General features: G+C 43.8%; 3 protein-coding genes across 5 annotated transcripts in view; 2 read left to right on the top strand and 1 right to left on the bottom strand.

The window, feature by feature from the left end:
- cenpl (centromere protein L) overlaps positions 1–3185 on the top strand; it is an 8442-nt gene extending 5257 nt beyond the window's left edge. The window contains exons 2-5 of the mRNA XM_061691652.1: positions 1305–1470; positions 1547–1798; positions 1894–2457; positions 2550–3185. Of these exons, the coding sequence (XP_061547636.1) occupies positions 1305–1470; positions 1547–1798; positions 1894–2457; positions 2550–2624 (1057 nt within the window). The 3' untranslated portion in view covers positions 2625–3185. The remainder of the gene's footprint in view (positions 1–1304; positions 1471–1546; positions 1799–1893; positions 2458–2549) is intronic.
- Positions 3186–3295: 110 nt separating this feature from the next.
- Positions 3296–13057, bottom strand: LOC133410458 (FUN14 domain-containing protein 1). 2 transcript variants are annotated; one of them, XR_009769557.1, is made up of 6 exons: positions 13015–13057; positions 12463–12628; positions 11966–12041; positions 8115–8249; positions 7380–7546; positions 3296–3912 (listed from the first exon to the last, which is right to left on the bottom strand). XR_009769557.1 is itself a non-coding variant. In XM_061691671.1 (5 exons), exons 1-5 carry the CDS (start codon positions 13037–13039, stop codon positions 7469–7471), a joined length of 474 nt encoding a protein of 157 aa, XP_061547655.1. In that variant the 5' UTR covers positions 13040–13057; the 3' UTR covers positions 3296–7468. The 2 variants fall into 2 exon arrangements, 1 of the variants encoding a protein (XP_061547655.1); XM_061691671.1 differs by having other exon boundaries at positions 3296–7546; positions 8121–8249.
- A 108-nt stretch (positions 13058–13165) lies between these two features.
- The window catches only part of LOC133410442 (histone demethylase UTY-like), a 73772-nt gene continuing 71650 nt past the window's right edge, over positions 13166–15287 (top strand). For both annotated transcript variants that reach the window (XM_061691629.1, XM_061691638.1), the window contains exons 1-2: positions 13166–13996; positions 14124–14187. In XM_061691629.1, coding sequence (XP_061547613.1) covers positions 13818–13996; positions 14124–14187 — 243 coding nt within the window. In that variant the 5' untranslated portion in view covers positions 13166–13817. The remainder of the gene's footprint in view (positions 13997–14123; positions 14188–15287) is intronic.

Consider the following 15287-nt stretch of genomic DNA (forward strand, 5'->3'; position numbering starts at 1 on the left):
CCACCAACAAAGCTTCAACAATTAGTGTCCTCAGTGCCCACACGTTTATTGAATGTGATGTAACACAGTGGTAAACATGACCCTGTCCCAGCATTTTTGGAACGTGTTGCAGCCATAAAATTCTAAGTTAATGATTATTTGCTAAAACAAAGTTTATCAGTTTGAACATTAAATATTTAGTCTTTGTAGTGTATTCAATTAAATATAGGTTGAACATGATTTGCAAATCATTGTATTCTGTTTTTATTTATTTAACACAACGTCCCACTTTCATTGGAATTGGGGTTATATCTGCCCTGCGATCAGCTCGCCACCAGTTCTGGGTGTACCCCGCCTCTCGCCCAGAGACAGCTGGGATAGGCTCCAGCACACCCACGGCCCAAGAGAGGATAACCGGTACAGAAAATGGAAAATGGATGGATGGATGAATTACAGTACTTGAGGTGTCAACCTCGGCCAAAAAGTTATAATTCAAACACAAATAACAATAGATTCAATGTCCATCCATCCATCCATTTTCTACCGCTTATCCGAGGTTGGGTCGCGGGGGCAGCAGCTTTAGCAGGGACGCCCAGACTTCCCTCTCCCCACCCACTTCATCCAGCTCTTCTGGGGGGATCCCGAGGCGTTCCCAGGCCAGCCGGAGGACGTCCCCGGGGTCTCCTCCCGGTGGGACGTGCCCGGAACACCTCACCAGGGAGGCGTCCGGGAGTCATCCGAATGAGATGCCCAGCCACCTCATCTGGCTCATCTTGATGTGAAGGAGCAGCGGCTCTACTCTGAGATCCTCCCGGATGACCGAGCTTCTCACCCTATCTCTAAGGGAGAGCCCGGACACCCTGCGGAGGAAACTCATTTCGGCCGCATGTATCCTGGATCTTGTTCTTTCGGTCACGACCCACAGCTCGTGACCATAGGTGAGGGAAGGAACGTAGATCGACCGGTAAATAGAGAGCTTCGCCTTTCGGCTTAACTCCTTCTTTACCACACGGATCAATACAAAGTCCTCATCACTGCAGACGCTGCAACGATCCGCCTGTCGATCTCCCGATCCATTCTTCCCTCACTCGTGAACAAGACCACAAGATACTAACTCCTCCACTTGGGGCAGGATCTCATCCCCGACCTGGAGACATCCCCGACCTGGAGATTCAATGTCAAGAATGTTTACAGCTGACCTTATTATTTGAACTTTGTTATTTAACATTTTAACTGGAAGATGTTTGATGTGTTTCTAGTTTCACTGTGCATGTGAGTTTCCCTTCAAGTTCTTCAATTAAATAACTGAAATGTGTGTTTTCTAGTGTGGAGAGAACCCCCAACAGTGTTGTCCAGAGAAGTAGTAAAAGTAGGAGCTACAGACAGTCCTGCCAGAGCCTGATGGCAGCTTCACGTCTATGCTTGACAAGGGCACTAACGTCACTGCGGCTCAACACAAACAGAAGAGCACCAAAGTCGGACAATATCATTGTGAGTCATCCTAAATTGCTTCTTGCTTGATGGGAGGGATACAGATTATCATTCACTACCCCTACACTTTTAACAGGATAAGGTCAACCCTCAGCATTTGGACTCTCTGATGAAAAGAGAATGGCAGCTGTCCTATGTCACACCCCTCTACCGATTCCGCTACACCCAGCTGAAGAGCTACGCCAGGCAACTCTCTGCATTTCTGGCTGCAGAGAAACAGCAAGGTCTGGCAGTGGAGGTGGGCGGTACAGTATGCTTCAGCGTCTCCTTCTCTGTGGTTCAGGGCCTGGTTGAGACAGATGATGATGCAGAGGCCATCTTAATAGAGGTGAGCACAGGACTACAGAGAAAATGCTCAGAAATGTAAATTTAAGGAAGTCTGCAAGGTTCATTTGGTTACCCTTTCCTTGTCTCTTACTACAGATCTACTCGAAGCCCTTGTTTACCAGGAAGGATGAGCCACTGAAGACAGTATGGAGTGGCTGGCTTGCATGCATCAATGGCAACCCTGACTACATTAACTCACTTCCAAAAGAGTTCATTTGTCTACCACTATTTGGCAGCAGCGGGACAGAGGCACTCACTGCTTTGGTCAAATCATGGTTCCAGAAGAACTTTGACTGCTGCTTTGGCTTGTTGGAGATCAGCCACACCAGCTTGCAGTGGTTGGTGGCATTATGGACCAACTGCCACACAGAGTCCAATGTCAAGCAACTCAAAATGATTTGGACTCTTCCAGTTAAGCCACTGCTTCATGTCACCTATGCTGTAAACCCTGTTGATGCTTGGGAGCTATGGAGCAGTGTGAGACGGGATCCATCACAAGAGGTGGAAGAACAAGACAATATTCATCTAGAGGAGGTGATGAGGCTCATGAAGGGGCTCCTAAGCCAATTCTACCGACACTTCAAGGTGGATCTTTCAGCTGGGAGCCTGAGCCATGTGTCTACAGCGCTGGGCACAGCCAAATGTAGCGGAAGGATCAAGGTATCATTTGAAAAAGGATTTCCATTCAGGTTTGTCTGGCCAAAGCTAAACGAAACAGAGATGAAGAGTTAATATTTGTGCTTTTGTTTCAGATTTCCAACAGCAAATGCATGACCACAACGCTGATGATGCTGACCGAATGTGCCCTCCTCAAAATGCCCATTTAAAGAGACCATCAGGAAGTCGTGAAAATGGACAATGTTATCTAAGTCCAATACATTTACTCTTCTTGCTCTTTTAAATCTTGGGATTGTAAAATTATTATATATATTTTAGCTGTACAAGGCATGTTTGTAAATTAATAGGATTAGTTTCCACAACAACCACTTTTTTTTATTAGCCTTGTTTCACCGTGTCACCTTAGCGTATTGTTTTTCACAGTAGTCAAAAATTTGTAGAGGGGTAACCAATGAAGAACACATTCCATTTTGCTGAGCATCTGGATAAAGGTGTGGATACAAACGATAGACAATAACAGTTTGAATCCTCAACAGTGGGACAATCCACCCACCTGAATCTGTCCATTTATCATAACCACCCACCTGAATCTGTCCATCATTTATCAAAACCCAAGAAGTAGCCTGCTTGCTCACAAACAAATGCCGCTCCACAAATGTTTTTGCTACAGTCATGTTTTGCTGAAGCAACCAATGTTTGTGGCATTTTGCACATTGTATATTCATATGTAGCTGTTTTTTATAATAGCTGGCATTATTATAATAAAAGTTAAATGTTGTCTTTTTAAACATTGTTCATCATCATACCTGTAGAAGACAGAGTATTGCAACATCTGTGGCTACAGTAGTTACCTCTTCCTGTCTTTTACACAAGTACACAGTCAGTATTTACTATTCTTTAATACAGACAATAAAACGCATAATATACTTTATTAATCTCAGAAAAATAATGCATTTAAAATAAGAGTCCAATTTTTTTTTGTCAAGCGGTCTACAATAAAAACATTGCGGCAGATCACAAATTAACATGGAGACACATGTCCAAACAGTACAATAACCTGAAACATGTTACAGCAATAGAATAAGGCAAAAAAACAAAAACATTACAGATGGGTGTCCTATTTCAGTGTCTAATGTGTCAATGGCTGGTTTAAATGCTGGATGAAGTCAGTCACTACTAAGTCTGACTGTTTATGACAACCAGAGATGCTCATCCTGCCATTAAGCTGTAATGGGATGTTTAGGACAAGATAAAATAGATGTACTATTGGCACGCTGTGTAAGGTTTCAAATGAATAGATTCAACACAGCTGTGATTGCGCTGGTAGTGTAGTGGTAAATGCGTGCAGGCAGCATGGTTGCGATTTCTGGCCAGTGCCCCAATACCTACCCTGGATGAGAAATACACTGGGTGGGTTGTGTCAGGAAAGAAATCTGGCGTAAAAACTGTCCAAACAAAATGATAGTGACTTGCTGTGGCAACCCCACATGGGACATACTGAAAGTCAGAACAGAGATGAATGATTCCACTTCATGCATTGTACACAGTACAATGTAAATTAACATTTGGCAAGCTAGGGTCAGTGTTTACCATGCAAATGAAGCTAGACACACATTTTAACATAAAAGTCTACAAATATTTGGGATTAAGACAAAAGTGAGAAGTATAATCCAGCATCTCACCCACACACCACTAAGGAATAGTGTTCAGTTTGGTAATTTTCAACCGTAAAAGAAAATATACAGCGGGTGAAATAAGTATTTAACGCATCACAATTTTTCTCACTAAATATACTTACAAACGTGCTATTGACCAGAAATTATCACCAGATGTTGGGGACAACCCAAGTAATCCACACATACAAAGAAAAATGGAACAAATAAGATCAGGAATTAAGTTGTGTGTAATGTGAAATTACACAACACTGTCTATAGTGAGGATGGGACACTGCTGACCTCTATTCGGGACGTTGTGAGTCTGGGGAGAATACTTCGAAGACCTCCTCAATTCCACCGACACGCCTTCCCATGAGGAAGCAGAGTCTGGGGTCTCTGAGGCAGGCTCTCCTACCTCTGGGGTTGAGGTCACCGAGGTGGTTAAGGTGGTTCCTAAAGGCTCTGGATGTTGTGGGGCTGTTGTGGTTGACACGCCTCTGCAAGATCGTGTGAACATCAGGACAGTGCCTCTGGATTGGCAGACTGGGGTGGTGGTCACCCTTTTTAAAAAGGGGGACCGGAGGGTGTGTTCCAACTACATGGGGAAAACACTCCTCAGACACCCTGGTAAGGTCTATTCAGGGGTGCTGGAGAGGGGAGGGTCCGTCGGTAAGTCAAATCTCAGATCCAGGAGGACCAGGGTGGTTTTCATCCTGGTCGTGGAACAGTGGACCAGCTCTACACCCTCGGCAGGGTCCTCGAGGGTGCATGGGAGTTCGCCCAACCAGTCTACATGTGTTTTGTGGACTTGGAGAAGGCGTTCGACCGTGTCCCTCGGGGAGTCCTGTGGGGGGTGCTTCGTGAGTATGGGGTTGCAAACCCACTAATACAGGCTGTCCGGTCCCTGTACGACCAGTGTCAGAGTTTGGTCCACATTGCCGGCAGTAAGTCTGACTCGTTTCTGGTGAGGGTTGGACTCCGCCACGGCTGCCCTTTGTCACCGATTCTGTTCATAACAGGACAGAATTTCTAGGCGCAGCCGAGGCATAGAGGGGGTCCGGTTTGGTGGCCTCAGTGTTGCATTTCTGCTTTTTGCAAATGATGTGGTTCTGTTGGCTTCATTAAGTCGTGATCTCCAACTCTCACTAGAGCGTTTTGAGTGTGAAGCAGCTGGGATGAGAATCGGCACCTCCAAATTGAGACCATGGTCCTCAGTTGGAAAACTGTGGAGGGCCCTGTCCAGGTCGAGGATGAGGTCCTGCCCCAAGTGGAAGAGTTCAAATATTTTGGGTTTTTGTTCACGAGTGAGGGAAGAATAGAACGGGAGATCGACAGGCGGATCGGTGCAGCGTCTGCAGTGATGCGGACTTTGTATCGGTCCGTTGTGGTGAAGGAGCGAAGCCGAAAGGCGAAGCTCTCGATTTACGTTCCTATCCTCACCTATGGTCATGAGCTCTGGGTCGTGACCGAAAGAACAAGATCCCGGATACAAGCGGCCAAAATGTGTTACCTCCGCAAGGTGCCCGACTCTCCCTTAGAGATAGGGTGAGAAGCTTGGTCATCTGGGAGGGGCTCAGAGTAGAGCCGTTGCTCCTCCGCATTGAGAGAAGCCAGATGAGGTGGCTCGGGCATGAGTTTAGGATGCCTCCCGGACGCCTCCCTGGTGAGGTGTTCCGGGCATGTCCCACCGGGAGGAGACCTCGGGGACGACCCAGGACACGCTGGAGAGACTACGTCTCTCGGCTTGCCTGGGAACGCCTCGGGATCCCCTCAGAAATGCTGGAGGAAGTGGCTGGGAAAAGGGAAATCTGGGTTTCCCTGCTAAAGCTACTGCTCCCGTGACCCGACCTCGGATAAGCAGAAGAAAATGGATGGATGGATGGATGGACACAGGTAAAAAGTATTGACCACGACAACTGGTATTTAATACTTTGTACAAAAGCCTTTTATTGCAAAGACGGCTTCAAGTCACGCCTCCTGTATGGAGAAACCAGTCGCATGCATTGCTCTGGTGTGATTTTGGCCCATTCCTCCACATAAGCAGTCTTCAAATCTTGAAGGTTCTTTGGGCTTCTTTTATGGACCTTGAGTTTCAGTTCTTTCCATATATTTTGCATTGGATTTAAGTGAGGTGAATGGCTTCTTTGAAACCAATTGACTTATTTTGGATCATTATCCTTGTTTCATTTTCATCATCCTCATCCATGTGAACAGATTTCTGTCAAGAATGTCTCGGTACATTTGCCCATTCATCCTTCCTTCAATCACGTGACGTTTACCAGTACCATTTGCTGAAAAGCAGCCCCACACCATTATGTTCCCACCTCTGAAATTCACTGTTGGTATGGTGTTTTTATGATGTCCAGTGACATTTCTCCTCCAAGCGTGGTGTGTATTATGGCACCCAACAGTTCAATTTTGCTCTCATCTGACTAGACTATTCTCCCAGTATTTAACTGGCTTGTCCAAATGTTGTTCAGAAAACTTTAAACAAGCTTGCACATGCTTTCTTTTCAGCAATGGGGTGTTACATGGAGAGCGTGCATACAGGCCATGGCGGCAGAGTCGGTTACAGTTTTCCTTGTGACAACAGTACCTTTCTTCTTTTCCTTTCCTTTCTCTCATCTTTTTGAAGCTCTACAGGTGGTCTATGGCTCTTGGACAACTCTTCTGATTATTCTTTGCACTCATCTGTCAGAAATCTTACGAAGAGCATCTGATCGAGGCAAATTTATGGTGGTATGATTGGCTTCCCACTTACGTTATATGGCCCCAACCGTGCTAACTGGAACATTCAGAAGCTTAGATATGCACCTGTAAACAATTCCATCGTTATGTTTTGCAGCAATTACTTTGCGATGGTCTTCAGACAGCTCTCTTCTCTTACCCATCAGATGTGTCTTAACTCACACCTTGGCAATGAGACCTTTTTGTAGGCCATCAATTAGGACTGAACCAGATAGTAATTTGTACTGACAAGGGGCTGGCTTGCTGTTTGATTGATAGATTTTAGGTGTTGTCTTGGCTTTCCATGCCTTTTAGCACCTCCCTTATGTCATGTGTTCAATACTTTTTCCCTGTGTCATTTCACATTTTTACACATAACTTAATTTCTGATCTTATTTGTTCTACTTTCTTTGTATGTATGGATTACTTGGGTTGTTCCAAACATCTGGTGAAATGTTCAGGTCGATAGCACCTTCGGAAGTAAATTTAGTGAGGAAAAATGGTGAAGTTAAATACCTATTTCAGCCGCTATATAACTTGACACAGATCACAGATCACGATCCAATGGTCAAAATGACCCACCTGATCAATTCACAAGGTGGCAGAAATATAAATAATGGAGACAAAAGTAGTCCATTCAGTGTTTGAAAGCATAGTGAGGGCAGCGTCTTTTAGGAGGCCAAACCCAGGAAAAATCCTCCAACAAAGCCACTGGACAAGACGATGTTTCTCTTTACAAAATCTGTGGCCTGTATGATGGGAGGAATGACAGACAAATCAGCACAGTGCCAATAGAAATAATAGAAAATTGAACAATTAGTAACCAAGTAGTAACCAAAAACAAAATGTGTGTTTGATTTTTTTCTGTTGCTCAATTACGCTAAGTGATGCAACATTTTTAAGGAACATGCATTTTGTGGTATGACCACTACAACTCCCATCTTCACTAGCAATGCAAAAAAGCTCATCTACCTTTATTATATGTTCAGCACTGAGTCGAGATTCCACCTGTGAAAGTTGGATCGGACGCTTACATTTTTTTAAGCCCCTGGCCCTCTCTTACCCCCCCCCCCCCAAAAAAGTGGTTTTCTTTTCAATTAAAACTCTTCACACACAAAAGTTGGAAAAACTGACTAATCTATCTTACTCTTGTTTTCCAATAACAAAAACAGGGCATTTAAACAAGGGAGGGTGTGGTGCATTGAGTCACATTCAAGTGGGACTGTATCTAAACTACTGTGTTCTAATCTAAAGAAAAATAAGACTAGAAATGTTATAACAGGGGCAAGCATAAGAATAAAGCTTTTCTCCAGATACCTTTACCTCCTCAATGCATGTGTTTAGCTCAGGGGCTGCTTTGTTTGCTTTCTGCTTTAGGTGTTTCTTTGCTTTGTTGACATCCTTCTCCACCTTCTTCCAGTCCACCTGCACGTATCCACTGTGATTGGCAATCTGTGTAAATAATGTGCACAAACTTTAGAAATCATTCCACTTTTTCCAGCTGTATAATGTAACACATAATTCTACAGTGGTAACTTTGCATTAGGGGCGGGCTTGTGCCCCTCCACAACAAGTTGTTTTATTTTTATATATAATAAATGTTCACTCGACAACCAATTCAGTCGTGGGCGAGGAAGATGGCAGAGTGAGTTGGCAGTTTCAAGGTATTGGGCCACTGAGCAATTTGGTGCGATGCTCAAGGACACATCAACAGTGGTCAGGAAACAGATTTGCATGTCTCCAACACCAGTGTACAGTGGGATTTAATCTGCAGTCCTTCTAGTTCAAAACCAACTCCTTGTGGACTGAGCTACTGACAATCCTTTAATATGAAATAGAAAGTAGTAACCATCCATCCATTTTCTGAGCAGCTTCTCCTCACTAGAGTCGTGGGCGTGCTGGAGCCTATCCCAGATATCATCGGGCAGGAGGCGGGGCACACCCTGAACTGGTTGCCAGCCAATCGCAGGGCACATACAAACAAACAACCATTCGCACTCACATTCACACCTACGGGCAATTTAGAGTTGTCAATTAACCTACCATGCATCTTTTTGGGATGTGGGAGGAAACCGGAGTGCCCGGAGAAAACCCACGCAGGCAGAGAAGATGCAAACTCCACACAGGCGGGGCTGGGGATGGAACCCCGTCCTCAGAACTGTGAGGCAGACGCTCTAACCAGCCGCCCACCGTGCTGCCAAGTAGTAACCAAATTTTGAAATTGAATTGAAAAATCATAATCACAAGTAGCCAGGGAAACAAGTTGAAAAATAATTACATTAATTCTGATCTAACTTTGGAGTGTCTACTATTCAATTTAAATACAATCCCACGCCTTGTTTTCTTTCCTTAATCCAACCTCTCATGTATGCTGATATTAAAGTTATGCTGTTGTTCGTCATTTTAAGTACAGCATTTATGAAATTGTTGTGATGCTTTGCTTTTATTTGACCATGTTTCCATTATGTCTTTTAACATGAGATGAAATAAACGACCTGTTTAGTCACTGATTGTAGCAGACAAACTTCATATTCACAGTCAAATATTTTGTTGATATAACTTGAGTCACTCTCATTTTTTATTTCATACAGAGCTACAGTATGCCAAGACAACATCATGCATGGTCCCGTGCTACCAATGTAAGAGTTAGTGTAGAGCCCTGTGTTTGATTTTATTTACATTTCTATTATTGGTCACTGATGGTGTAACGATGCACTCGCCTGACTTTGGTGCGGGCAGCGTGGGTTCAGTGCCCACTCAGTGACAGTGCAAATGCTTGTCCCGTGTATATATGTGCCCTGCAACTGACTGGCGACCAGTTCAGGGTGTAGTCCGCCTTTCGCCCGAAGTCATCTGTGATAGGCTCCGGCGCCCCACGACCCTAACCAGGATAGACGGTGTTGAAAATGGATGGATTATATTATTGTTTTTACTTATTAAAATAAGTGATTGTATTTCTTTATTGAAATGTTTTAATTTATTATAAATTATGAAGTAGGTGTAGTGATCGGTAGATGAAGCGTTGTAGCACATTGGGCAAACTGTATTGATACTGTGTCGGTACTGTGTTCCTGTGTTGCGGATTATAAACACCTGCTGGATCTTAAATCATTGCAGACAACCTATGCAATATTATTCAGGTTCTTGTATGTTATATTGTCTTAATCTAAGTTTAAAATATCTTTGGTATCTTTAAAATATACAGTCAACAAAAATTGAACGCGTCATACAGTGAAAATCAGAGTGAAAGTGTTGTGATTGTGATGTTGCCAATGTAGTTGTGTTTGAGGCAGAAACTTTTTATAAAATAATCCATCCATCCATTTTCTGTACCGCTTCTCCTCACTAGGGTCGCGTTCCCAAGTATCTTTGGGCGAGAGGCGGGGTACACCCTGAACTGGTCGCCAATCGCAGGACACATATAAACAAACAACCATTCGCACTCACATTCACACCAACGGGCAATTTACAGTTTGTCAATTTGTCAATGTCTTTATGTCCCCAAAGTGTTCTGTAAATTGACTGTTTGTTGTACTAGAGCGGCTCCAACTACCGGAGACAAATTCCTTGTGTGTTTTGGACATACTTGGCAAATAAAGATGATTCTGATTCTGATTCTGATTAACCTACCACGCATGTTGTGGGGATGTGGGAAGAAACCAGAGTGCCCGGAGAAAACCCACCCAGGCACTGGGAGAACATGCAACCTCCACACAAGCGACGTCGGGATTTGAACCCCGGTCCTCAGAACTGTGAGGCAGATGTGCTAAACAGTCGTCCACCGTGCTTGCCTAAAAAAATTACATTTTTCATATTTAAAAAAAAAAAAAAGTTTTTTCAGTGTTTTCGCATTCAGGCAATTTCTCCAGCTTCGGAGGACACTCTCTCTCACATGGCACTGATGGGGCTTGTGTGTCTAACAACTGTAGAGACTGCTGAAAGAAGTTTATATATATTTACATTAAATATTAAATTAATAAAATTTTCAAGTACTTATTTAAACATTTTCGACACAAACCTTTCAAAACATGATGGCTCATAATACAATCCAGCACTACTTGGTTCAATGCAAACTTCCTGGAAGCTTTATGTTAAAAAAGAAAAAGAAATAGCCTAATTTAAAAAAATATATTATTATATTAATAAAGCGACCACGAGGAAGTTGTAAAATATCTGTACACCTGTGTTTATTCTAAGTGTATTTGTGACTTCTTTTCCGTGCGAGGAGGTGCGTTTATTTACTGTACTTAGGAAGTTCATTTGACCAAATGCGACATTTAACCTTCAGAAAATAAAATAAATCATTTAAACTATAGGTACTTCGAAATAAATGTTAATTCTGATGGATCAAGCGGAAACTGAGACGAACAGGATGAAACAAGGAAATGAAAACATACCTTATTTGCCAATACTATCGGGGGGATATAAAACCAAAATGGTCCCACATGGGTGAAAACTGTCATTTTCTTTTGGGCTCTGTATCACATTGGCATGAAGGGAAGAATTGTGCTTCAAAAGAGCCGTGATTATTTTGGTAGAGACGCATTCCGTTGACAGATGCGCTTCATTATAAACACAGTGCAGTGACAGATACGAGCGATACAACAGCTGCATCGGTCATGTGACTTTTTTAAATTGATACACGGGGTTTCGTCCTATGAACTTGGCACACGCGCCGACGCATTGGTGTTGCCGGCGCCTTGACGAAGTAAGTGTTTGTTTAAACTTTACAATTACCAAGAGGAAATAAACATTATTTAAGTTTACACGCACTTTATAAAATGTGACGTGACATATGAATTTGTGTTTATATGGCATCAAAAATAAATATTGCTAAATTTTCAAACTTGACTCTTAATTATTAGTGTACTTAAATTGACTAAGTCTTGAAATGAAATGAAATAAAAAAAAATAGTGAAAAAAATAATGAAATAAACATATCATATGAGAGTACCGTATACACTTGTCCTTTTTGGTATCATACATAAAGTGGTTGGTGTGCCACCATTTGTTTTCATACAAATAAAAAACACCCCGACACTTCTATAGACAACTCATACATGCTGCTAAGTAGAGGAGACCAGCTGAGAACTGTGGTGTGAATCTAGCACTTTCAATGACACTGGATACTATTTAATGTCCGTAGAAATATTAGCTGTGTGTCTTGCCTGTAAAAGGAGGAACCCTCCACCAACAGCAGTGGCCGCTACCTTCCCAACTCTCTGGAAGACATAACCGGCACACCTGCAGACATGAGTGGGCGACAGACAAATGATGAGCGGCAATTTGGACTCTTATGGGTTCTGATTCTTATTCTGAACTCGTGGGCCTGTTGATTGGCAGTTGTGACATGAGCAAAATATGAAAGAACAAAGGAACTGTGATACCTTCGGGATGACACAGTCACTTAGGCATTTTAGTCGCTTTATTCTCACGAGCGGTAAAATAATGGGCATTCATACAAGAGCTGCTATCGGCCACAACTCACACAAGCACTCTGCACACAGACTCTCCCACCCGAGCCAACATTGAAGCTTAAATGTCCCTTTTCTCTTTGGTTTGAAATGTTCTTATATTCCTTCATCTCTTGCTGATGTCACAACCGCCAATTAAAAGATTCACTCTCAAGAGTTCAAATACTACAGTACTATTTCAATACGTTTACCATCCAGTGAGCCCTCCCATCATGAGCTGGGTTGCCACGGAGTACTTCTCGGCTATTGGGCCCGAGTTGTTACCAAATACCCGGCTCCACCACTGATGCCGCCGAGCATATTCTGTCAGATCCACCACCTCGTACACCTCCTCTTCACTCTCTGGCTCTTCCCGGCCTGTTGGGAGGAATTCAAAAACGATCACATTCACAGACACAAATTCAAAGGCATGTTGAGCTGGATTCTTTGTCACACTGCTTCTTACGGAATGTCCAGTAGCAGAGAAAGACTCAGCTGTTAACCGACAACTATGAATTTCTTTTCTGACCCCGCAAACAGCTGTTCAAATGCGTTTGGCTAGTCGAAAGGGAGATTTTAGCCCATTGTGAAATATAGCCCATCATAATAATGGGGCGCCAGTATTAGCAAGCCATCGTCAAATGGCTACCGCAAATATCTGAACGACAATTTTGGAGTAGGTCGCAGTTTTGTGTATGCATGTTTAAATTGACATTCTATTTAAAACAACCCCCTTGGTAATTCAAATTTAAATCCTTCCGAACCTTCCCTGATGTCCACGCTCGCCATTTTGGAGGGGCTGGAGAATTTCACAGGATGTTGACAATCTAAGCCACACCCACGCGATGATGCTGTGCCACGTAAGCTCGGCAACTTTATCATTAAAATATCGGAACGTGTCCTCTTTGTCGGGAGGGCATTCCGGGAATATTGCCTCATATTATAAAGTCCAAACATGAGTTGCATTGTGTCAAAGGCGTGGATAGAGTCAAAGATGATGTCTTACGGACAAACATGTGTCTTCATATTTACAACTAGAGATGCCTCTTATTAAAAAGGTGGTATTAACGTAGTAGCACGGAGGTGTGATCGGTAACGTTCTCGGATTCGGTTGTTTTACTTTCTGGTTACGTTTCCAGTTTATCATACTACATAGGATGATGATGTATATTATTGAAGACCAGAAGTCATATGGTGGGATACACGCGCATTGATTGGCTAAAACAGAAGGTGAGGGCGTGCCTAGAACGGCGCGTGGGTTCGCTTCGGTGACACAATTAAAACAACTTTTATCTTCTCGGCCGAAACGCGTTTAATTGAGGCATACTTACACTTTGGATTATGTGTTCAAGTAGTCGAAATTGAGCCACGGTATGATCTCGCTTTGGGACGAAAAATGTGACGTTTGAAGATCAGCTCGCGGAGCGCTGCTGTCCCCCGGAAAGGATTGACTACATCGAATCGCATCTTTTTAGGCAGGGAAAAAGTTTTTGATCGTTTGCTTTTCTTCGGTTCCCTCTGTTTGATTCGGTGGAGCAAGCCGATCGCCTCAGCGTTGCGATTTTCCATGCAATCGTGCAGTGTGTCTGTCGCCGTTGCTGCCTGCGCTGCTGCTCGGAGTCTCGGCTCAGCTTCTGATGGTGGTGATGAGGAAAAGAAAATGGCGGCGGGAAAAGCGAGTGAAACAGAGGAGGACTTTCCGACACTGACAGCCCAGGAGAGGGACACTTTGGCCGGGATTGACAGGTGGGAATAGTGAGCCACCGTCCTCACGTGTGGAGTCAACTCGAATGCTTTTCTTTCCCTCCATGTCGAGGTTTCAACCGAGGCGCTTCCCAACTAACACCGAGCCCCCTATGTTGTCTTTTTGCAGCTCACTATTTGGATTTCAGAAGCTTCATGAAGATGGCGCCAGAACGAAGGCCCTGTTGATGAAGGTAGCATATCGAAAGTCGATGCAGTACACAAGCAAAGGTTGTGAATTGCATCTGGTCCGCGGGGCTCACACTGCTCGACCAGTCGAGTAAAATGCACAGCAGAGAATCGGCCCCCAAAGCGGTTAGCTAGCATGCTTGCAAGCGGCCCTCTTGCACGGTAGACCGAGGCCAGTTAGCATGCTAGCTTGATAGTTAGCGACCCTGCACCTGCGTCCGTTCTGGTCCGGCTTGCTTGCTTAGACCTACCCTAGCGTGGATCTAACGAGGTCTCGCTGGCATGAAATTGTTCATTCGTGGTTGTGTTTTGTACTGCGGAGTGCTATGATGCAAAATAATATCGGCCGTTGCGCTCAGCGTGTCAAAGTGGACCTGCTGTGACTGACGGTCTCGCACCACCACAACACAACGTCGTCACGGTTTTGTCCGGCACGCACCTGTAGTCATTGTGCTTTACAACGTGAAGAAGTTGAATGTCTTTATTGGGTGGCGCCGTGTCAAATCGAAAGGCAAAAACAACAGTGTGTACTCATCCTCGTCTGCTTGCATCGATGTCCGTGCACAAAAACAATACGAGGTGACTCCAGATATAGGTGCACAGAATACGTTTTTTTCCCTTTTTTCATATTAATGCTGTGACCGAAGTGTAGATGTTAAACTTATGGTACTGCCTAAATGCGCACGGTGTAATTCATTGCGGCCGGGTTTGGCGTTTACAAACGTTTCACATAACGTTTAATAATGGCTGTCCAAGATGGCGGGGACATGGCCGACTGGTGATGAAACTCTTAATGTGTAGGATCGCTTCAGTTTTGGTGCGCTGAATGCGTGTGTTTGCTGGCTTATGTTGTGTATTCGGATTTGTTATACTTGGGAGTTTACGTCGCTTTTAACGGTCCCTTTTAGTTACGTTGCCTCTCAATAGTAAAGCTTTATTTAAAAAATGCACAATCCACCCACACCCTACACACTCCTGAGCAAACAAAGCATAGAAGCAATTTCGTGCGCCTGGTCATTGAATAGTGCTTAATGTGTACAAACGTGTGATGAGGTACTCTCACTTTTAAGGAGCTATCCACAAATCTCCTCGCTAGGTGGTGTAG

The sequence above is a fragment of the Phycodurus eques genome, chromosome 1 (assembly GCF_024500275.1).
Source record: "Phycodurus eques isolate BA_2022a chromosome 1, UOR_Pequ_1.1, whole genome shotgun sequence".
In the NCBI taxonomy this organism is placed as follows: Eukaryota; Metazoa; Chordata; class Actinopteri; order Syngnathiformes; family Syngnathidae; genus Phycodurus; species Phycodurus eques.

Excerpts from the sequence above, each read along its gene's own strand:
- LOC133410458 (XM_061691671.1), bottom strand. The coding sequence starts at position 13,039 with ATGGCGAGCGTGGACATCAGGGAAG. Across the intron at positions 12,042-12,462 it reads ATGGGAGGGCTCACTGGATG|GTGTGCCGGTTATGTCTTCC; the intron begins GTAAACGTATTG and ends TCATGTCTGCAG. Across the intron at positions 8,250-11,965 it reads GAGGGTTCCTCCTTTTACAG|ATTGCCAATCACAGTGGATA; the intron begins GCAAGACACACA and ends TTATTTACACAG.